At 39.1% G+C, this 26,589-nt stretch overlaps 1 protein-coding gene across 2 annotated transcripts; it reads left to right on the top strand.

The window, feature by feature from the left end:
• Positions 1-9,693: 9,693 nt before the first annotated feature.
• LOC135482201 (uncharacterized) lies at positions 9,694-25,443 on the top strand. Of its 2 annotated transcripts, XM_064762075.1 has the most exons (7): positions 9,694-9,865; positions 14,158-14,258; positions 14,494-14,550; positions 15,206-15,348; positions 19,593-19,743; positions 20,780-20,902; positions 24,560-25,443. In XM_064762075.1, exons 1-6 carry the CDS (start codon positions 9,802-9,804, stop codon positions 20,891-20,893), a joined length of 630 nt encoding a protein of 209 aa, XP_064618145.1. In that variant the 5' UTR covers positions 9,694-9,801; the 3' UTR covers positions 20,894-20,902; positions 24,560-25,443. The 2 variants fall into 2 exon arrangements, with proteins under 2 accessions (XP_064618145.1, XP_064618144.1); XM_064762074.1 differs by lacking the exon at positions 24,560-25,443 and having other exon boundaries at positions 20,780-22,790.
• Positions 25,444-26,589: the final 1,146 nt, after the last annotated feature.

Genomic DNA, 26,589 nt, shown 5'->3' with positions numbered 1-26,589 from the left:
GACTGCTATATAATCAACAATCTGTGTGAATGCTCGTTGTAAGTCTAAGAGTTCATATATCAAGTGAATAGACCCACACACATCCAGCAGTTCATATATCAGATGAATAGACGCACACACATTCAATAGTTCATATATCAGGTGAATAGACACACACACACTCGATAGTTCATATATCAGGTGAATAGACGCACACACACTCAATGGTTCATGTATCAGATGAACAGACCCGCACACGCTCAATAGTTCATATATCAGGTGAATAGACGCACACACATTCGATAGTTCATATATCAGGTGAATAGACGCACACACATTCGATAGCTCATATATCAGGTGAATAGACGCACACACACTCGATAGCTCATATATCAGGTGAATAGACGCGCACACACGCGATAGTTCATATATCAGGTGAATAGACGCGTACACACTTAATAGCTCATATATCAGGTGAATAGACGCACACACACTCAATAGTTCATGTATCAGGTGAACAGGCCCGCACACGCTCAATAGTTCATATATCAGGTGAATAGACGCACACACATTCGATAGTTCATATATCAGGTGAATAGACGCACACACATTCGATAGCTCATATATCAGGTGAATAGGCGCACACACACTCGATAGCTCATATATCAGGTGAATAGACGCGCACACACTGGATAGTTCATATATCAGGTGAATAGACGCGCATACACTCGATAGTTCATATATCAGGTGAATAGACGAGCACACACTGGATAGTTCATATATCAGGTGAATAGACGCGCATACACGCGATAGTTCATATATCAGGTGAATAGACGAGCACACACTGGATAGTTCATATATCAGGTGAATAGACGCGCATACACTCGATAGTTCATGTATCAGGTGAACAGGCCCGCACACGCTCAATAGTTCATATATCAGGTGAATAGACGCACACACATTCGATAGTTCATATATCAGGTGAATAGGCGCACACACATTCGATAGCTCATATATCAGGTGAATAGACGCACACACACTCGATAGCTCATATATCAGGTGAATAGACGCGCACACACTGGATAGTTCATATATCAGGTGAATAGACGCGCATACACTCGATAGTTCATATATCAGGTGAATAGACGAGCACACACTGGATAGTTCATATATCAGGTGAATAGACGCGCATACACTCGATAGTTCATATATCAGGTGAATAGACCAACACATATCCAACGGTTCATTTATCATGCCAATGGGCCTTTACACATCCCACAGTTTATATATCAGGTGAATAGGCCTATACACATCGTACTGTTCAGATACGATGTGAATATACCTAAACACACTCAACAGCTCATATATCATGTGAATAGACCTATACACACTCAGCAGCTCATTTTTATCAGGTGAACTATACCTATAAACACATATACCGATGGCTAATATGACTGCGGTTTTGAGTCAGGAGATATACAGGGCACCGGATTTTTGCTCGAACCATATACTGTACCATATATGTGTCAAAATTCCTTCAGTCCAGCCTTAAAGACTAGTCAGTCCAGTCAATCAACAAAGAACTATAATTTATGGTGATTGTCACGCGTTTGAACACTACCATGCTTATGAATATATATCACTCTATTTATACCTTATCTAAGGTAACATACAAACATGTATTTAAGCCGATCTCCTAATCCCAGTCCATAGAAGCATGAAGCACGGACCTCGCGCCGACTGTGTGAGAACATATGAAAACATATACTTAACGGCGATTGTCACACAACTGTGGAAATATTAACTTTTATGTCATTAAACGTTAATGTTTACCAGGTACCTTAAATAGGTGCCTCAAAGATGCCTCAAACGTTGTACCATCATTCTCAATAAATTGTTTGAAAATAAATTCAATCAAAAAATCCAATTCAACCTGGTTTATTGACAATGACTTCTTTTTAGCTTGTTATATGAAAAAAAAAATTAAGATTTAATATTTGTAAAATAACTTAAATAAACCCTCAATGAATCTCTCTTGCGTTTAGTGAAGTAAATTAGGGTTCCCACCGTGAGTAATTTCCCTGTAGTTTCAGTCGCACAGTGCCTCACGGACTCCCTCCCTGTACGGACCCCATCAGCAAGCTGTTCACATTGGCGCGGACAGCCTGCGCACTAGTTATCATCAGTTGGATCCTGATGTTCACTGGCTCCATAATCATTTGCGTTGTATGCTGTGGAAAGGTAAGCGGCTATCAGAAATTCAATGTTGTCATAAAGTCAAAAGCGAACCTCGCCTCCACCAAATATTTAATCCTCTTTATACTGTCTGAAAAGTAACAAGTTTACAGTCATAATATGAAGGCTTTAGTACTTTGTTCAGAACTCATCTTCTTTCTTGAAATACTTGAAGATGTGTCATTTTCTAAATATTATACACCGCCTAGCCGGTTTTAAATCAAAACGCATGTAACTACAAATATTTTGGAACACTTCAATTCCATCATCTCGGTTCAAGGTTTGTCAGATTACATGTATTGCTATAAGTTCGTTTTGGCAGCCAACTGTCAAGAAAATTAATCGAAGCTTTGCCGTAAAAATAGGGTAATGTAAAACATGCATGTAGATGCGTTAGGTTTGGCGCGGCTTTTGTTGTATTTTTGCTCGTTATTCGTCCGTTTATGAGGTCCGTTTCTTTCGTGTTGTAGGACCCTGACTCTCAGAATCCCGGTGTATTGATCGTCCAAGGAAGCGATCAACCTTCTGGGATACATATAAATTATCCTGGAAGTGGAGGACTCCCAGTTCTCCCACGAGGCGCACGGCTTCCTGAACTGGATTATCCTGGACACCAGTTACATCATCTGGGATATGGTGAACAATATCCAGCCACGCCTATCAGGGCAATAGAAATGTAGTACGCTGACAGCCTCTGGGATACAGCGGACTATAACCAACTATGCCTGTCATGGCAATGAACATGTAGTATGTTGAAAACCTCTGGGATACGGTGAACAATAACCAACCACGCCTACCAGGAGAATAGAAAAGTAGTATGTTGACAACCTGTGGGATACAGTGGACAATATCAAAACATGACCCCCCCCCACCCCCAGCCCCATATAGTGTACAATAATCAGCCAAGCCTATCAGGGCAATAGAAATGTAATAATTATATTGTACGTTTTCATTACAATGTAGTATGCTGACAACCTCTTGGATACAGTGGACAATAGACATGTAGTATATATTGTCTGAAAAGGGAAAGAAGGGTGTATCATCACTTTCAGTATCCATGCCATCACTTTTTGTATCCATGCCACCACTTTCTGTATCCATGCCACCACTTTCTGTATCCGTGCCATCACTTTCTTTGTCTCTCTGTACAGCAATTATATATGTATCACAATGTGATAGACCTTGATTTGGCAAAATTGCTAATGTAGGACTGTGGGTTAGGCTGTAGGTAGTGTATTGTAATCAATGGTTTATGGTCTGATTTGCCACTTAAAGTATCACCATATACAAGATCTAATCTAACATGTGCCTTGACAATCTTTGATTTTCTATCCAACTGACAGTAATATAGAGGGAAATATCAAAATCATGGCCACAGTGAGTTTTTTTGATTAAACGTATTCATCTCTGAAGCACACGGCAATAAACCAATTAAATATCCTTGTAGACTCATAGGAGATTATTTATCAGCTTGTGCGCTTTGCGGCCTAAACAGCGTTTTATAATGCGTCTGTGCAGACCACAGCTACTGTCTGCTTGTGTTTGCTGTGTCTCTGATGACCTTTATAATTCAGCACTGATAGAACGAGGAGTAAATGGGTTTGGAAACATCATAATGGTTCTAGCAACAAAGCGCAGAAGCTAGTATAGACCATACATTTAGGGTATATACAGGGTATGTATATATGGTACATAGAGGGTATATATAGAGTAAATATGCCCACAACTACGTGAACATTTGATCCTTTCTTTTTCTTAGTATACCATTCATGACGCATCATGAAACTGAACTCCCTTTCCTATTGTTAGCCTTTATAGTATTGTATGACAAAAATCCCTGTCCCTGCTTACTGGATGGCTTTCACCCCGAAAAGTTCACCAAGAATAGGCCTTGTCTGTAGTCAGACCTGTAACGGGGGTGAGAATGGTGAGGGGATTGTTGCGGAAGAAATTGCAACTAACGATTGTTGACCAACCGATCTATTTGTGATTGGACCGTTACAGGCATTTCAATATTTTGTTGGGACCACAGGATCTCCTCCTCAGGCCACAGTGCTGGCCGCCTTCGTTTAAGTGAAATATTCTTGACTACGACGTAAAACACCCATCAAATCAATATTTTATTGGGGGACGCCAAATTTGACCTGCATTTTTGTACAACAAACAATGTTGTTACGTCTAACCTATTTTTATATGGTATACTGTTTGTTCTCATTATTGTCATAATACCCAACAGATGTTTTAATGTTTGTATTTTTTATATTTAATTGTGAACGAACACGCATTTGAAAACAGCAAAATAATATGCACATTTACTTGCTCGTACTTAGGAGGGTTCTTCCCCGGGCTGTGACCTGTTTTCTCCCACTATAATACTGGTCGTCGTCGTATAAGTGAAATATTATATAATACCAAATAAATAAATAAATAAATATTCTTGAGTATGGCGTAAAACACCAACCCAATAAATAAACAAAGTAAATCATATTAACATTGCGAACTTTCATCATCAGTTTCCTGCATTTGACAAAATACATGTAATTTTTGTTTCCTGATGGGAAAATTCGTGTTTTTCTTTTATCTTTGACAATTGGAATACCTGCAAAGCAGTCATTATGAATTTTATCAAGTTAATAGATTTGCACTGGATAGACATTCTGAGTGTCACGTGATAAAAGGCAAGTCATCAACATCATATACACGTTATTTGGATCATACTATTCTTTCGCAAAACAGAACGTATTTCTGTTTTAATACATATATTTTTACAAATGTAGCTTGGTATATCACATATCAATTTTGATTGTTATGCTAGCAGTGGTAAGTCCTGTCAGACACTTTCGAGAACTATTTCACACGTACAACTGACTGATGGTCTTTGATATATTTTAGTAATCCACTTACAATTTGTGCAGATACTGAGCAGAGAGGTCAAAGCACCTTTTCCCATGGTATAAATAGTTTCATATACTCATTCGATGGATGTTATTTTACAACTCATTTTTGCTTTCACAATGACTGCCTGTTGCCTTATGTCTAGAGATATAAAATCCCCGTCCTTCTCAATAATACATTGCATTAACTTTCGACAAACTTTGTCTATCCATCAATTCCTCTTGGTTAAATTCGAACTCGAACTTTTTGGTAGCTGGATTCGAATGAATGTATACACGTGCACCATCCTATTGATAACTGGATTCAAACATTTGACCCTATTGGTGGATGGTTTCGAAAACCTGACCTTAATGATAGCAAGATTAACCTCACTGGTTGCTGCATTAAAACACTTGACCTCACTGACAGCTGAAGTCAAACATTTAACATCGCTGTTAGCTACGCTCGAACATTAGCTGGATTCATTATTAGCTGGAATCAAACATTTGACCTTGTTATTAGCTGGATTCCAACATTTAGCCGTATTGCCAGCTGATTGCTTAAATAATTAACCTTACTGATAGCTGGATTTGAACGCTTGTCCTCATTGGTAGATGGGTTTAAACATTTGACCTTATTACCAGCTGGATTTAAAGACTTGATCTTATTAGTAAATTGATTCGAACGCTTGGCCCTCTTGGTTTCTGGATTCGGATGCTTGACCTCTATGATAGCTAAATTCGAACACTACTACCTACTGGTAGCTGGGTCATTATCTGACTTCACTGATAGCTGGACTTAAAACTTTTGATGCCTGGAGTCGATTACGCGGCTTGATTGGTAGTGGAGGGTCGATTAAGAGGCTCTGTTGTTGGTTTGGGGTCGAATATGGGACTGTCCTGTATAGAGAGGTCTGTAGTTTATGTCTTGATCCTAGGCTTTACGTAAAATATATGAGATCTGTGCACCATCAGTTTCGCAAATATTAAGAACTGTTAAGGCCCGTCTAGACTATTCAACATTGTTCAACTTTTGTTGACTCAACAGCAAGTTGAATGCTGTTGAGGTAAGTTGAGTGTCCCGTCCACACTACAAATCAGATAGGTCAACATTGTCTAACACTGTCGTCGTGTGTGGAGCTGTGTTTTTTCACCAAACTTTTGATAAATTTGGAGGGAAATTTCCATCTTTCTCTCCAGTGCATGAGACACAATGATTTTCTTTTGCCCCTGTCTTTGTAGCCTTTAGAGAGAGTGTTGTACGGGCAAGTATATTTTTCATACTCCTGTATCAACGAAACTGTCTCATTGTGAGATCAGTTTCTCTCTTTCGCCTTTGTTGCCGCCATTTTGCCCAGATCACGTGTATTAAGACGATCACGTTATTTCTACACCCCCCTGATTGGCTACTTTTACTCAACTTCACTCAACTTGTTGACAAAAAAGTGGCCGTATTCTTCTATAAGAGAAAGTAAACAAGGATTGACCGACTTATTGGTGTTTTTTGATATATTTATTTATATATTAGTACAGCGTAAAACACCAATCAAATAAATAAATAGATAAATATTTATTTATTTGATCGGTGGTTTACGAATATTTCATGGCATTATGGTGGGAGGAAGGTGGGCAGAGCCCTGGGAAAAGCTACAACCATCCGCAGGTTGCTGGAAGACCGACTATTTGGTGTTAAATGCCGTGGTAAAGACTTAACACACATATATGACTTAGGGGAAGTTTATTGGTGGAGGAAGCCGGAGTGCTCGAAGTAAAACACGGACGGTTTCAAGGGACAAAATCGAGACAGCGTGAGCTAGATTCGAAGATGCGACCTCATTGGTGAAATGCCTGATACTCGTTTTAACTATCTGAGCTAGACTACTACAAATTAGTCTACATAAATATTTTTTGTTCCACAGGCCTGTCATAGATGGGAAAGTCTGCTACAAACCTGCGGATGCTTTTGAGTTTCCACTGGTCTCTGCCCGGTTTCCTCCCACCACAATGCTGGCCGCCGTCGTATAAGTGAAATATTCTTGAATACGGCATATAACACCAATCAAATAAATAAATAAATAAATAAAAAGTCCACAGGCCTGAATGGAGGGTGATCAAACATGTGTCATCTGAAAATCTTTGATTTCCTCCATGGGAAAAAGGATGGATGGAAAACTAGAAAGTCCAAACTTCTGTTTATCTCACAATTTATCGTGTGCTCAGAAACTTTCCACATATATGTGGCCGGTCAGGTTTATGGGTAGAGAAGACCAGAGTGCCCGGAGTAAACCAAGAACTTTCAGTATTGTTTAGCCACAGCATATCTAGTCCGCTAGCCACAGACTAAACAGAGAGAGCTGAATTCGAACACTCGACCTCAATGGGCGAAGACCATATAGTGGCAGAGAACCAGATCTGAGCCAGATACGTCCCCTCTAGTAATTGATACATTAATTGATATCTGATAGCCGAGTACTTCCACATGGTGTTATATCAATATATTTATGTGGAAGGCAGACGAACCATGAGTCATGCAAGCTCTCCGTGGAGTTTAGCATGATCCTCATGCCCGTTTATAAACCTCGTAGATGATGCTGCCTATGTTAAAATCACTCGGCCATACATTACTGTTAGTCCTTGTTATATGGTTCAAATTCTAATGCATGTTCATTCTGTGTCTAGCGGACTAGATGTGCTTTTGACAAAATATGTGGCCAAACATGGTGTGGCAGGATGAAAACTCAATATAATTTGTGTCAAACACATTTTATCGAGATTGTTCTATGGGTAGACCAAATCGTTCGTAGTGATTTTTTTTTTTTTTGATTGGTGTTTTACGCCGTACTCAAGAATATTTCACTTATACGACGGCGGCCAGCATTATGGTGGGTGGAAACCGGGCAGAGCCCGGGGGAAACCCACGACCATCCGCAGGTTGGTGGCAGACCTTCTCAAGTACGGCCGCCAGCATGAGCTGGACTTGAACTCACAGCGACCGCATTGGTGAGAGACTCCTGGGTCATTACGCTGCGCTAGCGCTTTAACCGACTGAGCCACGGAGGCCCCCGTTCGTAGTGCAGTTACTAACATCGACCATCGACTTTAAAAATGCTCCTTGTTGTCACCTCGCTTGTCTCTCAGCACTGAGAGGTTTGAGCAAGGAAACATGATTGATGGGCCCAGTGGCAGTATAATGTAATTGGGTGGGGTGTCATGTCTGGTGTCTTCGGCATGATACTTCAGTGGTGGCAGCATTTTGGCGGCATGGACTCGCCCTGCTACAAGGAGACATAGAATATGTGTACTCACCTAATGACTGTACGTCGTCATATAACCGAAAAATTGTTAAGTACGAGCTAAAACCACAATCATACATACATACATACATACATACATACATACATACATACATACATACATACATACATACATACATACATACATACATACATACACACATACATACATACATACATACATACATACATACACACATGCACACATGCACACATACACACATACACACATACATACACTCGTTATCAGTTGAATTAATAACCATGTTAGTAACTACATGGAAACGTTATTTCAATACACCCAAGAAGCTGTATATCCCTAAAGAACATATTGTTAGCGTTTCTCACCAACTTCTAGATATTTGGCTACGGAAACTTATAGATACACCTTTGGCCTGTGAGGACCTATGACAGATTAAAAATGGTGGCTAACATGGGATAGCCTATACATGTGCCCCGAATCTTCCCAAGCATGTTTAACTTTCTAAAACCTGCCTAAGGATAGCAAAATTATATGAATCTATTTACAAATAAGCACTTTTTGTTATACAAACAAATTGCAATCTTTTCCAAACAAATTTGCTCAACGCAATCGGAAACACAAAGGCTGATGGTCTACCCCAGGCTGTCCTGCTCCCTGCAAACATAACACGCCACCGTGTAAGTGAAAATCTCGGCGCTATAACGGTGTTATAACCATCAGTCATATAAATAAATAAATAAATCAAAGCATACTCTATAAATGTTTTCAGGTAATAATGTGGCGATCCAAAACATCCGCCTCTTACAAAAATTGTATATTTTCATTAATATATGACCAGATATTGACGTAGTGATTTCCATTGAGATTCATTGTGAAATGTTCAAGAGCATGAACTTGTGTCAGATATCACGTGCGAAACTTTCAACTTGCAAGAAATATTGTCACTACTTTGCTGTCGTCATCTTCAGAATCGAGCACACGTGACAGTATACTAACTCAAGAGATCTGTCATGTATGGTCTTGCATATCTACTGTACTGGTAACGCCCACCATATTATATACAGGCAGATCGAACTATACACTGTAACATAAACAAATGTGAATAAATTACTAAACATGACACAACCTGTATCTACAGGTTTCTATTTGGCGTGTGTCCTCTTCAACTTTACTTAAATATCTAACAAATTGCTACAAACTAAATATGAAAACAACAACTCAAAACTCTAGATGAGTGATGAAAGCCACTTATGATGATTAAGAGGTGGTCCTCGTGTCTGTTGTGAAATAACCTATGACCTACATAAACCAAATGGAGGCACAAATATCGAGCAGCTTATTGACCCAAGCCACAACGCAGCCACGACCGCTACCATCGATATATCCAGCGTCCAAGGAACATTGATTTTACTAACTTTCTATATCTATCCTTGACAATATGGTTGCCACCAAAGGACAGGCCATTTCTATGGCTGTAGTTTCCATTTTAACCCTCGGAACAGGTGAGTTCGTTCAAATTGAATTATAACTAAATTAATTAATTTAAAAACTGTATTAATTCACAAACGTTTATACAAATATTCCACTATGCAGATGATATCAAAACAATTTCTTACCTCCACAGGAAGAAACTCGTAGTTTTTGTATATGTGATTATTTCTCGCCGGTTTTAGCTCAACGTGTTGGATTAAGCACCATTTTGACTTTGTACTCAATATTTGGTATAACGTAAGTCTTACAAACATTCCCAGCGTCGAGAGCGATTTACCCCCCATGGTCAAACCATCGAGAGTATGTGTTGGCAACACCGCCATACATGGCTGTTCCAGACGATCCATTCCGATATGCTACACCCACAAGAGAATAATCTGTGCTCAGGACCCGTGCCTATTCTTTCTGGTAAATGAGTGGTACAAACAGTTGTAATGAAGTCGTTATGTACGCAAATGACGGCGTCTTTGTTGAAAGGCAAAGAAACCGCTAACATGAAGTGTATTTTATACAAAAAAACATTAAACGCTCTAAGAAATAAACAGTTTGGTTTATTTTTTATTTTAGAATTTTTCGAACCAAATAGAATGGTTTTCCAAAACAGGACCCCTAAGTGGGTGTCAGAGACGTCAAATCCATATCGTTTTTGCTTTAAAAAGTTTGTTTCAATGTCTGTTTGGTAAATACTTTCAAAGGTTTATTTGTATATGCACTTCAAACGCAGACGTCTAAAAGTCCGCATGTTTGATAAGTGTCAAAAGGCTTATGTGACATCATTCGTCACAATATGGCCAGAATAGGCCACCGTACAATCCAGTCTTTCACATACATTCTTCTGGGTGGAAAATTGTAGTAAAATAAAATAAATAAATAAATAAACAGAACTACATTTTCCAGGATTGTGTTCAGTGATTTGCCATCAGGTCTGACATACACTTCCTATTTCGTCGTCTTGACTAATGCTGATCGCGTGTATTGTATTGAAAAAAATACTGATGCCCTTTGGCGGATGTGTTGGACGACATACAGCGCATGCGTCGCCCCCTACGTTCGCTTTACAACACTGTCACCATTAAGCTGGTTTGACCTTGGAGTCTTAGCCTCAAAAATGGTGTCCCCGCGTAGAACTAGTTAATCAGCATTCATCAATAAAATTGTTTGAGGAGTTGGTCAGAATGATGTTTTGCATACTTCTGACAGAGAGACTGAATATGTATAAAGTATAGTTATAGTCTAATTATAATTATAACGCCACTCGGGGCAATGAGTTCTTGGTGTCCATACTAAGCTCATGGAGTTTAACATTACCAATTAGAAAAAGTATTCTAACTGCATTTTCTTTGTAATAATATGGACGTTGAACAGGTCAACTTTGGTAGCGAGTATGCCTGATTTTACAGACAGATGAATATAGGCGACTGGCTAAATGAAGTATACTATACAAATAAAGATTAAGACAAAGTTTTTGTGTTTCATGCCATCACTTCCTGCCTTATCACCTTGATAACAGTGACGTTGGCGTTCTTCAAGATTTCTGTACAAAATTTGATAGTGGTGGCAGTGATGCAAAGGGAATGTAGAGAGCGACTAATGTACCGATAGTCCTATAGGAGTTCAGAACGATATGGCGCTGAAAAGTAGCGTTAGAGGCAAGTGCCAGACAACTTTACTGTACAGTACAATGGTAATACAAAAAGTGCACCCTTCACATAGATTTGTTAAAATGAACATCACTGAGCGGTAATTTTGATACAAAATATTGGCATGATAGAAATTACAACTACAACCTCAACAGTTCTTGTCGCTGACCTCTTTCTTCATCGCAGGTATCGCGCACAATGATTTTCCATTGTCTGTTCGTATCGATAGATGCACATATACATCATTTACAGCGCTGTTTGTTATTTTTTTTCTGACGTTGCGACCAAAAAGGAACTCCGAATTTACACGCATTTCTTTCAAAATATATACCCATTTGAAATTCCACGGAAGTATGCGGGACGTAATACCGCTGACTGTCAAAACAGTAGGCTTCTGAACTCTTTCTCATATGCAGTCAAGCAAGGGAGGTCACGAGGCCAATAGCGGAAGGTCAACTTTTCTAGCAGTAAGATAGACTTCACCGGTTACCTGTGAACTCTTGCAAACTGTCACACTCTCGTTACTCCGTGTTGAAGTCCTTTGTGTTTAATAATTATGTAATCTCATCCAGATGTAATAAGAGAGGAGTATTGCATTTAACATAGGTTTTGGATGATTGAAAAGAACAAGCAAATCCAGTTGCAAGGCGACCCTTTTGATAATGAAGACATCTATAGTGACATCTAGTTTGGCGGTGTCTTTGCCGACTACATATCTGAGGTCACTGCACTTATTAAGGTGTATAAACATCTTAAGTGAAATTTAAGATTTCAAGCCCTAGTGGACCTTGACACTGAATTGCTGATTAGATATGTACGGGTTAGCTGAGAACCCGTATCAATACTACCAAGATTAGAAGAAAACACGATGTTCATTTGCCGAGTAAGCGGTATGAAACTGCTTGAGAACACGTGTCGATGCATAATGAGGTTACTTGTTCCAACCCAGCCTACACGTCAATGGACGCCTAGTCAAGGTATTGGGGGAGAGCAATTTCTATGTAAATTGGTCAAGCATCTTTCGTTCAAAAAAGATATTATTACATTATATACAGATACATATCCTCGCATTGTGTCCTTTCTTCGGGGTCGTGCTTAATTTCTCTATACCCAAAAACATTACCGTACCTGACATCACCGTCATTTAGCTAAAATATGCAGGTAAACTAGCATAATTTTCTATTTAAATAAAATATGAACATGTACAATTTGGAGAGATATGTCTATATGGACGATATCGTTTTCTATATAGGTAATCAAACTACTGTGATTATGATCGATTTGGGTTCCCAAAGTCAAATATTCAAATAATCAACTCCCCCCAACTGCCAGATCAAATACCCGCAGATTCTGTTGGTACTATATCTCCGAATTGTGAAAACTACACCGCATTTCATTCTTCTCATTCACATTTCGTAATAGCGCTGTTGCATTTGCGCTGATTTTTATACATTGTCAGACTGTCAATATCGATTCAAGGCGATTAGCCTCCAGGTCTGCACTAAAAGGGCACTGGTATACCATTATCATTATCAGTTAACTGGCCAGTTCTCACGTGGTCAAATCGGTCCTCAGTGGAACCTATAACACTATTGGTCTCAATTCAGTTATGCTGTCTGCGGGACTCACTGGCTCAGATGGTGAAAGCTCTGGTTGATTGTGACCATTAAGCTCTGAACTAGTAGCTTTTTGTTAGAAATGTTACATTACGTTATGTTTAACACAACACCTAAAACTGTTGATTCGAAATAAAGTGGTATTAAATGACACGATTTTAATTTATTTCGTAAAGTGTTAAATATCTAACACTTAAAGGTAAAGAAAACACTAAAATAAAGTATTTATCAGATAGAAATAGTTTGATTTATTTTTTTGAGAATTTTTCGTCAGTGACGTCACGGCAATATTTTGGTTTAAAATAGTTCGTTTCAGGTTAAGTTTGTTGAATGCATTCATAGCTCTAAATGAAGATGCATTTTGAATGATGAAATTTAACAATCTTTGTGTGTGTCAATTGTCCCAAGAAAAGCCCACAGTACAATCCAAAGTTTTAAATGCATTTTACTAGGTAAAAATATTCTAAAAAATAAATCAAACTATTCCCCGGACAATATCTAATAGTCCTTCATCTGACGCATCATTCATGCTAGTGTGTTCTTTGCCTTTAAGAGGTTCATGTCACAGTAGAATCAGCACATGAGCAGCGGTTTAAGTGATTTATGTTGCATTCTATAACGTATGTGATAGTTACGTCATCTTATACATCGCGTCCTGTCAGAACTTTATTTAAGCTTCGCCACACACAAGAGTTGTAGCAACAACATGACCTCGTCAATTTCCGTTTTTAAACTGAAAACAGTTGCAGTAATGGGGAACGTTTGTCGGCTAAAAGCAAGTCGGCCACAGCGGTGTGCTCCTTTCTTTTCCACCTGTAAATTAATACGTCAGCGTTTTTGTATAATTGTGCTCGTAAACAAAAGAGACAATTCAATTCACATGCGTTGCAGCATAATAGCAGAGAGTCGTGTTTATTTACACATCTTGGAATAATCTTGTTTATGCGTTGTTTATATTTATTTTATATTTATTTCAATGCAGCCATTATTTTGAAAGCGCTGTCCGCCTATTTTCTATTCGTTTAAAAACGCATACTGTCCTTTCAGGAATTGCTGTAATGGTTCTGTTCCATAACCTGTTTATGGCCTTGGGAGTTCGTGGACTAGCTACACCTGCTATATCTTATTTCTGGCCTTACGGACTGCCGGTAAGCCTCCAAAGTACATTTTTCTTGAATATTTTAAAAGTTTCACATTTTAAAAGCCCTAGAGTTTTGTCGATAGATTATGAACTGTTAAAAAAATTCAGTTTTTTAAACCAATCAGTCATTGTTGCTTATTACTAAATGGTCCAATCATTCATGTCTTTATTCAGCGAATCTGATGTACCTCTAACTGTAGTAAGTAGTGGTAATTGTAGACTGTTTCTTTCTCTTCACCCAGGTAATAGTTGTTGGGGTGCTGGGCATCATTGCTGCTGCAGTCAGAAACAACGTTGCTGTGAGTATAAGCAATCTGAGTAAAACCCCATTTTACAACCCATGACGTTTTCAGACTAACATCAAGACAATCTGAGTAAAACCCCATTTTACAACCCATGACGTTTTCAGACTAACATCAAGACAATCTGAGTAAAACGCCATTTTGTAACCCATGATGTACTCAGACTAACATCAAGACCAATCTGAGTAAAACGCCGTTTTACAACCCATGATGTAATCAGACTAACAGTAAAATAATCTGAGTAAAACGCCGTTTTACGACCTAAGATCGATGTATTCATACTAACAGCAGTTCCATATGCGGTAAACACTGTTCTATAACCCATGATGTTTTCAGACCAAAATTAAGGAATATGAGATTCGCGCTATTTTACAACCCACAGTGTATTCAGACTAACATCAATTCATCCATATTGTCATTTGTTCACAGCACTTTGATCTTGATAGAAATGAGTAGGGACATCGTGTTAACTGATGATGCCGATTAAGTGTTTACATTTTTGCTATCTGGCAGTTTCACAAATGGACTAATGGAAAACAGATATTGTCATTTAATAGCATTCATCAAAACTGTGTTTCTTTGCGTCTTTAGGACACATATATTGGTGATTATGGAAACAACTGTTGATCATCTTTGTATTTTTGTTTTTCAGATGGGTATATACATGGGAATCTGCATTGTAAGTCTGGTCGTACAAGCTGTGTTTGTGGTGATCTTTGCCCTAGTCCTATTTGCTCTTGAGTTCGTGCAGTCTCGAACTTGTTATTTGATCGATGGCATCTGTACGTGTACCGAGTAAGTGGCCCCAGTAGTATGTACATGTAGCTGTCATTGGAGTTAGCTCCCTTGGGGAGAAAAGCGCTAAAACGTTGGAGACAAAAGGGATTGCTTAACATTCTATCCCTATTCCATTAATAATCTATATACTTCATCAGTTGATTGGAATGTTATATGTCAGCCGAATATTATTCGTTCCAGCTAAATTGGAACAAGCATGAGGTAACTGTGAACACGACTGGGGGTGCATGACTGCATTATTAGGGTTTACCACCATACTTCTAGTATGTCAGCAATATCTTGGCGAAGAACAGCTTGTATATGGCAGCCGTTTTTTTATCCATGACCCCACAACTTTCCCTAGACAAACGAAATACCTGTACACACATCATCAAGGTCATAATTAACTAGCGGAATATATGTGAATCGAAATAGTTTTACCAATATCTTCTTCATGGACAAACGAAATATGCACCCATAAAAATGGCATCAGTTCTATCCGTATACGCATATTTTCAGCTCGCAGAGCAATCGTACAAATGGATGTCAAAAGTTTTGCCTATATATATACAACATCAATGCATGGAATTCATGAACTTAACACCAGTTCTATCTGTACCCCGCCGAAAATCTATCAATCGGTCATGAAACACGCTTGGTACAAAGGCATGAAACAGTTCTGTTTGTACATCGTCGAATATCTGTCATTCCGTCATCAACACTCTTGGCACAAACACATGAAGCAGTTCTCTTTGTACATCGCCGAATATCTGTCATTCCGTCATCAACACTCTTGGCACAAACACATGAAGCAGTTCTGTTTGTACATCGCCAAATATCTGTCATTCCATCATCAACACTCTTGGCACAAACACATGAAGCAGTTCTGTGTGTACATCGCCGAATATCTGTCATTCCATCATCAACACTCTTGGCACAAACACATGAAGCAGTTCTGTTTGTACATCGTCGAATATCTGTCATTCCGTCATCAACACTCTTGGCACAAACACATGAAGCAGTTCTCTTTTGTACATCGCCGAATATCTGTCATTCCGTCATCAACACTCTTGCACAAACACATGAAGCAGTTCTGTTTGTACATCGTCGAATATCTATCATTCCATCATCAACACTCTTGGCACAAACACATGAAGCAGTTCTGTTTGTACATCGTCGAATATCTGTCGCTCCGTCATCAACACTCTTGGCACAAACACATGAAGCAGTTCTGTTTGTACATCGTCGAATATCTGTCATTCCGTCATCAACACTCTTGGCACAAACACATGAAGCAGTTCTCTTTGTACATCGCCGAATATCTGTCATTCCGTCATCAACACTCTTGGCACAAACACATGAAGCAGTTCTGTTTGTACATCGTCGAATATCTGTCATTCCATCATCAACACTCTTGGCACAAACACATGAAGCAGTTCTGTGTGTACATCGCCGAATATCTGTCATTCCGTCATCAACACTCTTGGCACAAACACATGAAGCAGTTCTGTTTGTACATCGTCGAATATCTGTCATTCCATCATCAACACTCTTGGCACAAACACATGAAACAGTTCTGTTTGTACATCGTCGAATATCTGTCATTCCGTCATCAACACTCTTGGCACAAACACATGAAGCAGTTCTGTTTGTACATCGTCGAATATCTGTCATTCCGTCATCAACACTCTGGCACAAACACATGAAGCAGTTCTGTTTGTACATCGCCAAATATCTGTCATTCCGTCATCAACACTCTTGGCACAAACACATGAAGCAGTTCTGTTTGTACATCGTCGAATATCTGTCATTCCGTCATCAACACTCTTGGCACAAACACATGAAGCAGTTCTGTTTGTACATCGCCGAATATCTGTCATTCCATCATCAACACTCTTGGCACAAACACATGAAGCAGTTCTGTGTGTACATCGCCGAATATCTGTCATTCCGTCATCAACACTCTTGGCACAAACACATGAAGCAGTTCTGTTTGTACATCGCCGAATATCTGTCATTCCATCATCAACACTCTTGGCACAAACACATGAAGCAGTTCTGTTTGTACATCGCCGAATATCTGTCATTCCATCATCAACACTCTTGGCACAAACACATGAAGCAGTTCTGTGTGTACATCGCCGAATATCTGTCATTCCGTCATCAACACTCTTGGCACAAACACATGAAGCAGTTCTGTTTGTACATCGCCGAATATCTGTCATTCCATCATCAACACTCTTGGCACAAACACATGAAGCAGTTCTGTTTGTACATCGCCGAATATCTGTCATTCCATCATCAACACTCTTGGCACAAACACATGAAGCAGTTCTGTTTGTACATCGTCGAATATCTGTCATTCCATCATCAACACTCTTGGCACAAACACATGAAGCAGTTCTGTTTGTACATCGCCGAATATCTGTCATTCCATCATCAACACTCTTGGCACAAACACATGAAGCAGTTCTGTGTGTACATCGCCGAATATCTGTCATTCCATCATCAACACTCTTGGCACAAACACATGAAGCAGTTCTGTTTGTACATCGCTGAATATCTGTCATTCCGTCATCAACACTCTTGGCACAAACACATGAAGCAGTTCTATCTATACTCATTATAATTTGCATTATCATTACCTTATCGACTGCGTTCTTATTATTTATACACATATTATCGATTGCGTTCTGATGATCTATATATACACATTATCGATTGCGTTATTATTACCTATAGACACTTTAACGATTGCGTTCTGATTATCAATACACATATTATCGATTGCGTTCTGATCATCTATATATACACATTATCGATTGCATTATCATTACCTATAGACACCTTATCGATTCTGTTCTTATTATTTATACACACATTATCGATTGCGTTCTGATCATCCATATATACACATTATCGTGTGCATTATTATTACCTATAGACACTGTATCGATTGCGTTCTGATTACCTATACACACATTACCGATTGCGTTTTGATGATCCATATATACACATTATCGATTGCATTATCATTTCCTATAGACACCTTATCGATTGCGTTCTTATTATCTATACACACATTATCGATTGCGTTCTGGTCATCTATATACACACATTATCGAACATGGAAAACATGTAGGCATACATGACAACAGTTTATTCTATCCATATCAAATCAAAAAACAAAATATACTTGTAATAGGAACCGTCATATATCTACCAATAAATCACTGAAAGAAAATGATTTATTTATTTATTTATTTCATTGGTGTTTTACCCCGTACTCAAGAATATTTCGCTTATACGACGGCGACCAGCATTATGGCGGGAGGAAACCCACGACCATCCGCAGTTTGCCTTCCCACGTACAGCCGGAGAGGGAAAGAAAATGAAAGGTACGACGTAAAAACATACATGCATACATACATACATATATACATACATCACTCAAGGCCGTCTACAACAATAACAATCGCCGCAGCCGAGCGTCAGTTGGTCAGCTCAAATGATCGATGGAGTTTAAAATGAAAGGCATTGTAAGGCCTCTAACGAGGTGCGGTGGTTTTATCTTGGCTCAGATCTGTTTCCTCCACCTCCAATCCTCATCACCATTGTTTATGTAACGACAGTAGGCCTGCAGCGTTAAAACTCTCACTCACACCAATAAATACGCCGCTGTTCAAGTAAGACCTGTTTTTAAAAAAGATTTTAATAAAATGTACAATTATTCTGTTCGATAAATTCTTCGCGAGAATCTTTTATTAACATAATAGGAATGCAATTAAGAACATGTATAAGTCTAAATATGTATACTGTTTAAACATGTTACTGTATAGTGAGTGAATGAGTGAGTGAGTGCTTGGGGTTTAACGCCGTACTTAACAATTTTTCAGTCATTTGACGACGAAGGAATTCTTAGAATGCATGTAATGTGCCTCTTTGCTGCAGGGCGGATTTCCACCACTCTTTTATCTAGTGCTACTTCACTAAGACGCCTTACTGAAGGCAAGTAAGCCGCCCATAAGCCGCCCGAGTCATTATACTGATACGGGTCAACCAGTAGTTACACTATCCCCTTCATGCTGAAGGTCAAGCGAGAAAGTTACAACTTCCTCTTTTAAACTTAGGTTTGACTCGACCCAGGATTGACCTTAGATCTACCGCTCTCGAAGCGGACGCTCTACCAACTGTGCTAACGAGGCTGGTGTTACTGTAGAAGTAAGTGGATACACGACGTCAAGCTCTGGTTTATATTACAGAACTGTGGATCCAGCCGTGATGACGCCATGTGAAGATCCATACATCGCATTAGCGATGTTGACACGGGCCGCCAGCGCTCTTATCATCATCAGCTGGATTCTTATGCTCTCCGGTTCTATCATCAGTTGCACGGCCTGTTGCTGTGGCCAGGTAAGCCTGTATTAGTCTTGCTACTTGACGCTTTAAGGACAGCGAGTCCGAGTGCACATAGAAGTATTCACTGGCTAATAGGTGCTTATGTGGCTGCAGTCAGGCTTATGGGTGGAGGAAACCACAGAGAGCTGGGGGTAAATACAGACCTTGTACATGCCAAATCGTTTTATTTAAAGCAACATCCAAGACGACGAGGACTATATCAGATAATCTCATTGGTCATGGGGTTACTTGTAGTCCCAGCGAGTCCTCTCCGAGTACATCGTCAATGAGTGCAAGAGATCGATTCCACTGATCTCACTGGCAGGGATATAACTTCATAGTGGAGTCCAGAGCTGACGACAGACACTGCTTTCAGCTGTTGTCCTCAGAAGAAGTTTATGTACTGGTGTTTGGTATACCCAAAACCATGGATCAAATACATGACTTTCTCAAATAAACGAGTGTTGAATGTGGAACTGCTGCATACAAGGTTACGAATCAGGTGTAGAAATACAAATAATAACCAAATTATGCTTATGCAAACTCAGTGAAAAGAGACAAGATTCCTGAAATCTGTTACCACTACTAGCACCATCTCTTGTCTCTGGCGAGATTTCATTGAAAGTCCAATACCGCTTATTCAAATTCTTAACAACTCGGGGTGGCAGGACATCTTAGCTGTCTTTTAACCATCTATTCTATTGTTTCCGCGACAGGACTCCTCAGTTGTCTTTTAATCAGCAATTCTATTCTTTCAGCAGCAGGACACCCAGAGGTCTTTTTACCAGCAATTCTATTCTTCAGCAGCAGGACACCCAGAGGTCTTTTACCAGCAATTCTACTGTTTCAGCAGCAGGGCACCCAGAGATCTTTTTTACCAGTAATTCTACTGTTTCAGCGACAGGACACTCCATGTGTCTTTTAACCAGTAATTGTATTGTTTCAGGGGGAGAACATGCACCTCAGCTGTCTTTTGACCAGAAATTCTACTGTTCCAGCCACAGGACACCTGAACTGAGTATTAACTGACCAATTAATTCTATTGTTTCAGCGGCAGGACACTGCGGGTATGATCATCACCCACGTGGGAACACCGAATTACGAGCTGAACAAACCAGGCGGGTATGGTGGTGTGCACGGGGCAGGGGATCAGTACAAGTACTAAAGCCCAACGGTAGTACTTATTTCACACCAGCCCCATGGGCTTACCAGTTTCACTGCTCAGTGCAAATATCAGGTTTAAAACTATCCTGGGTGTCATTGAGATTTTTTAAAATTATTTACTTGCTCGGTGTCTTTCATCAGTGCTCCGTGTCAGTCACCTGCTTGGAATTTCTTAAAACCCGAATTGAGCTTGAAAAAGTATTTTAACAAATTGGAAGCCATTTTAAACAGCATGTATTACTAGAGCTGAAAGGATTAGGTTTCATGTTGTTGTTGAGGCATCTGAATGATAAAGCATTACGCTTTTCTGTGATAGGCTCTAACGAGAAATATTCACAATATTTGTAATTTTACAGCATTTTGTGCCTCAGTCCGTGAATCTGTTAAAATTTATTTACACTGCTTTCAAAGAACGATTTCAAATATGCATTATCACTGGCTGTCTCGTGGGCAGATAAATTAAGACAATATTTGGTTAGGACACCATGTCTGTGCAGTTTGAAGCTGAATGTGTGCAAATAGCAATTCATTTCAGCTAGTTTGCTGGTCCTAGGATAATCTGTTGTGTAATCGATTCATAAAGTTCAACAATAATTCGAGCTATGAGTTACGAAATTAAAACAGCATGCAGAGTGGCCTCCCCTCGTGGTCCATTTTTTTTTTTTTTTTGACACGATAGGCGCAATACATCAAATTTACATCGGGTCTGTGGCCTAAATACAATGTTAGCAATCATCTACCAGAAAAATCAGCTTCAACAAATTTGTCCTCTTGTCACCTTGGATATTTGACGTATTGAAGTATCGAAGTATCACCACCGTTCAAAAATTTAGCTCATTGTTGCTTGTGCCAAAATCCGTTCATAGTTTCTTCTGTATTGACATACAGAGAGTCAGGCATCTGACAACAATGCAGAATCGTTCAGAAAATTTCTTTACCCAGATGCAGATCTATAAATCAGCACAAAATATAATGGTTTGATGCGTGATGCAAGTTTCATAAAAATCTTCACGACAGAAAAGAAGAAGAAAAGACTCTTTTAAAAAAATATCAAATGTTCAGATCCGGATCACCATATAAATGAAATGTATTGGTCAGTTTGGCCAAAGACAGGCGGTGCACACAGTTTTACCAAAATCCATGTATAACGTTAAATTAAAGGCAACATGCATAGTTAAAGGTTGGAGACAGAAAATTTATAGCAATGAAGAATCGTTTATAAACTGAATCGCCACCAAAATTTAGTGGATCGCTTCGTGGCCCAACGCCAAGTTGTGCACCAAATTTCACCCAAATCCGATGACAAGTTTTCCCGTAAAGTTGCTGATAGATATACATTCGGACAAATAAACAAAAAACAAAATAAAAGTTTTTCCTAAATATACACATCACCATGATGCAAGACAGAAAAATAACCCTTAGGCCCCATAGGCCAAAAATGGTAACATCAAGCACAAAGGAACATTGCTGTGTTGTAACTTCGTAGGTTGTAAACCACGAATTGTGTTCGTCATGCATGTAAAATGTTCCTTCATTTTTATTTGCTTGGGTTTTTGTCCTTTGTGTAACAGTAATTATATTAGCTTCGCATGTAATGTTTCTTTGCATTATTTCAAGGCTATTCAGCACTACGTAAAATGTGTTTGTGTTACAGTTGTACGCGTAAAAGTGAATGTATTTTGTTATGGGCATTATATCCGCATTCACAATAAAAGTTTGTTTTGTTCTGCGTATTCTGTATGATAAAAACTCAAAGGATTATTTACCTACAAGGTGATGTGTTACGTTCAGAAAATGATAACTGCACAGTCCATTGGTAGAAGTATACCTATCTCTCTTGTCACCGATGTTTGTTCATCTTTTGTCTTAAATATATCTATATATATATGCGATATACGAGTCGTATCTTTTGTTTTTATTGCACAAGCGATCGTTTAGTTAACAGTAAATATGTTTTGCTATGTACTGTACTTCTTATCGCGTCATTGTCTTTTCAGTTGCAAATACCTTTATGTGATGTTGCAAGTTATAAATATGCGTCATGTATGTGCAGGCATAATATTTATGTTTGAGGATATTTCAAAATAAATCTATATGTAACAATGCCGTCGTGATAATACTCGTGGAATTGTTCGAAAGCTTGCCTCTGTGCGTGTCAGATATCAGGTGTCCTTGTGACCTTGCTGTTAGACCAAGAGCCGTCTTTTGACCTTACTCTGGTTTGAGTGCTGGTTCTTTTGCTCTAAAATTGCCTTAGACCTTCTAGACAAAGTAGATTTAGTAGCGAATCATATTGTTCTGATAAATTTTATACAAATCTACAGGACTTCAAGAATTTGGTTACATTTCATAAAACCTTAAACCCATAGGCCTGCTTTCATTAATGTCGTGTAACAGTCCTAGAGATCGGCACATGCGCTTTAAGGAGTATGACAATGTCTCATATAATACCAGTAATACATTATACCGAGTGTGAAACGTCTGTTCCTCCGGCTACGCTAGGCCTATGATAAGGTATACTGGCCACAGCGATTTTACTCCGATCTTTATAGCTAAGAACAAAGATGCTATTACCTGAAATGATCATATAATGCATATTGCAGATTCTCTAAAGTCACATCTAGTTTGAACTCTCCAAAGAGAGGACATCAGACTGACTGGGAGAAGAGTTTACTTCATGTTTATATAGTTAACGGATATTCGCGGACCTCGATGGTCCACCCTTCGGTATGTCCTAGTTGCTTTATCATGCTTAAGTTAACGACACATCCTGATCTTTATTTCCCTTGACTTTGTAAGTCTTACACCAGCAAAAAATGTGCATGATACAGAGGATATTCGACACATCCTCTTGTGCAACGATCATAGTCATCTTCACACATATATTGTTGAAAAAATTACTCCAGTACATGTGTACTGAAAAAGAAATGACTGAAAAAAGAATTGCTATTTCAGAATGTATATACAATATCGAGCGCCAGCTTGTCAAAATTGCGGATAGGGTTGTGAGGAAGTTGGTGTATATACAACGTACAGAACGTGCCCTCTCCGGTGGTGTGAACGAAAGTCTTCACTCCATCCCCTTTCCCCTCGCCCAGTGCTCGAACCTCTCTCTCGCTGGCCAGAAAGAGTGTCTATATCCCCCATGTAGGTGCTCTGACTTTCATTCAGTAAACGCGACGGCTGTTGTATATATACAAGTATGTTTAGTGGCTCTCGCTGGCTGAGCTTCGGCCTCACGTCAGAACGTTGACGGGGCGCGGTGGTTTCATAACCTTGATAACAACATACCGCTGGAATAATGCCAGCGTGACATAAAGCCAAACTCATTCATTTCTGCCATTAACCCAGACCGCCGTAGTATGTATCCATGAAATATACCACCTGTCCGAACCACAAGTCAAATAAATGAATAAGGATATACGTGAGAAAAATTGATAAGTAACGACATTAATCTACCGTTTGAAAAGTAAATATAACTAATCATATTCTGACAGACAGATTTATGGAACTCCATTATACCAACCAATAAGTAAAGTAAAATTTCTTAATCTTTTGAGCACTTTTATATGTACAATTTGTGTCGAACAAACTTGAACAGGTAAAACTAGGATTTATTGCTTCGTGTAACTGTCTCTAGTACATGCGTTCCGATTTTCTTTTCCAGATGACGAGGGATTTGCTGTCATGGCCTCGAAAGGGAGACATTAGCTTAATACTGGAGAACCAGTTAATTTTTAAAAAGTCCACTGAATTTCATGTTACCTTAAGCTGATAAAGTTGCAAGCTGTGCAGAAGTGGTCAGCTGTAAGTTGTGTTGTAAAATCAATGCGTAAGGGTTAGGCGGACATAATTATACATCGCTCCAATGTCGAGATATTGTACACAGTTGATTAGAGTCAATCGATAATAGTTGATCTATAGTGGATTTTTGTCCTGCTGCTTTGTTGCTGCTTTGTTGGAAAACACAGATAAAACGTTCGACTATCGTCTCGTAGACCTTTCGGGAGGAAGAATTTGTGCATACAAATGTACGAGTTTGCTGAGTTTGATTTGACAACAGGGTCAGGCACAGTGGTCACACACACCATAATCAAACAAACGACAGCCAGATTTGACAAAAGAAGGCAGCTACAGTAGTCACATACAACACAATCAAACAAGTGATAGCTAGATCTCACAACGGGAGTTAGGCACAGTAGTCACATACAACACAATCAAACCAGCGATAGCTGGATCTCACAACGGGAGGTAGGCACAGTAGTCACAAACAACACAACCAAACAAGTGATAGTTAGATCTCACAACGGTTCACGTTTAGACGTGATGAATGATTTGCCAAACATCAAATCGCCTGAAGAGATTTGTGCGTATTAATTTGATATTTGCAATTAGTGCATCTACCAATATCTGCTAGTAGTGTAAAAATAATATACCGCTCATCAGTTGATTGTGTTGTGTCTCCAGACGGTAGAGTACTGACTTTGACTGTATAGCGGACACCTTTTGCGCTATTTCATTTTGTAACAATATGTGCATTAAGGTAATAAATCAGTGGTCGTTTATTTATAGCTATTTCTGCCTTTGATGGGGAGTAGATGATTCCATCTTGTTGGTTTCTGTATTTGCTGACTTAACATGATGCTTGTCCAGCAATATATGATCGATATTTATTACTGGCTTAAGGTTTTTAAAGTTGGCTCGAGTCAACGGTCAACAATCAAATGGGAACGCACGGATTTCTTGACACGATGAGAATGGGACGAGGGAAGGTAATGCCAGGGACATGTCGATACAATTACTCGCTCGAGTATTTGCTGGTTGAATTGATTGGTTGATTAATTGGCCTGTTGATTGTTTGCTTGGTTTCATATTGTTTTACTTCTTGGTTGTTTGATTGGATGTTTGGTGGAAATTGATTGTTCGGTTGACCGCATAGTAACAGACAGACAGCCCTATCCACCGATTCACGTCGGGTTATGTTGTGTTACCAAATCCGAACAAGGCTCCATACCTACGAATAAATCTCCACAAAAGTAAAGTGCATCAAGTTTTGTGCAATTAATATCCTGTAACCAACCACTGAAAAAAGAGTTGGCGCAATCCTGACAGGAAAGTTCATGAATTCCCGATTTTCTTCTGACATGTATGGGCAATACATAGCAAGGCGACAAAACTAGAAAATATATTAGGACCATCATCTCACGGAATGTATTTATTTATTTGTTTGTTTGATGTTTTACCCCATGTTCAAGAATATTCATTTACACGACGGTGGTCAACATTATGGTGAGGAGAAGCGGGTAGAGCCTGGGGGAAACCCACGTACATCGACAGGTTGCTGACAGACCTTCCCATGTACTCAGGGAATTGATCTCGATGGTGATAACTTAATGAGCTTACATCAAAACTTTACATCCGAAACATCCATGATATATTTTCGGTCGTATCTGTATTAAAGCCTGTTAAACTTAGTCCGTGGTCAAGTAAATAAAGGTTTATGTCTAGATCATGCCTCTACTGGATATTCGTGAAGTGCTAATACCGCTAGATAAAGGGAAATAATCTATCTACTTAATTTTCTGATTGTGGGAACGTCACATCGAAGACACCATCACGAAGTCCAGTCCAAATAAAGCATGTACATTTATTTATTTACTTGATTGGTGTTTTATGCCACACTCAAGAATATTTCAA

The sequence above is a fragment of the Liolophura sinensis genome, chromosome 1, assembly GCF_032854445.1.
Source record: "Liolophura sinensis isolate JHLJ2023 chromosome 1, CUHK_Ljap_v2, whole genome shotgun sequence".
In the NCBI taxonomy this organism is placed as follows: Eukaryota; Metazoa; Mollusca; class Polyplacophora; order Chitonida; family Chitonidae; genus Liolophura; species Liolophura sinensis.
Note: the sequence above shows the minus strand (reverse complement) of the source record. Positions and strands in the feature narration are given on the sequence as shown.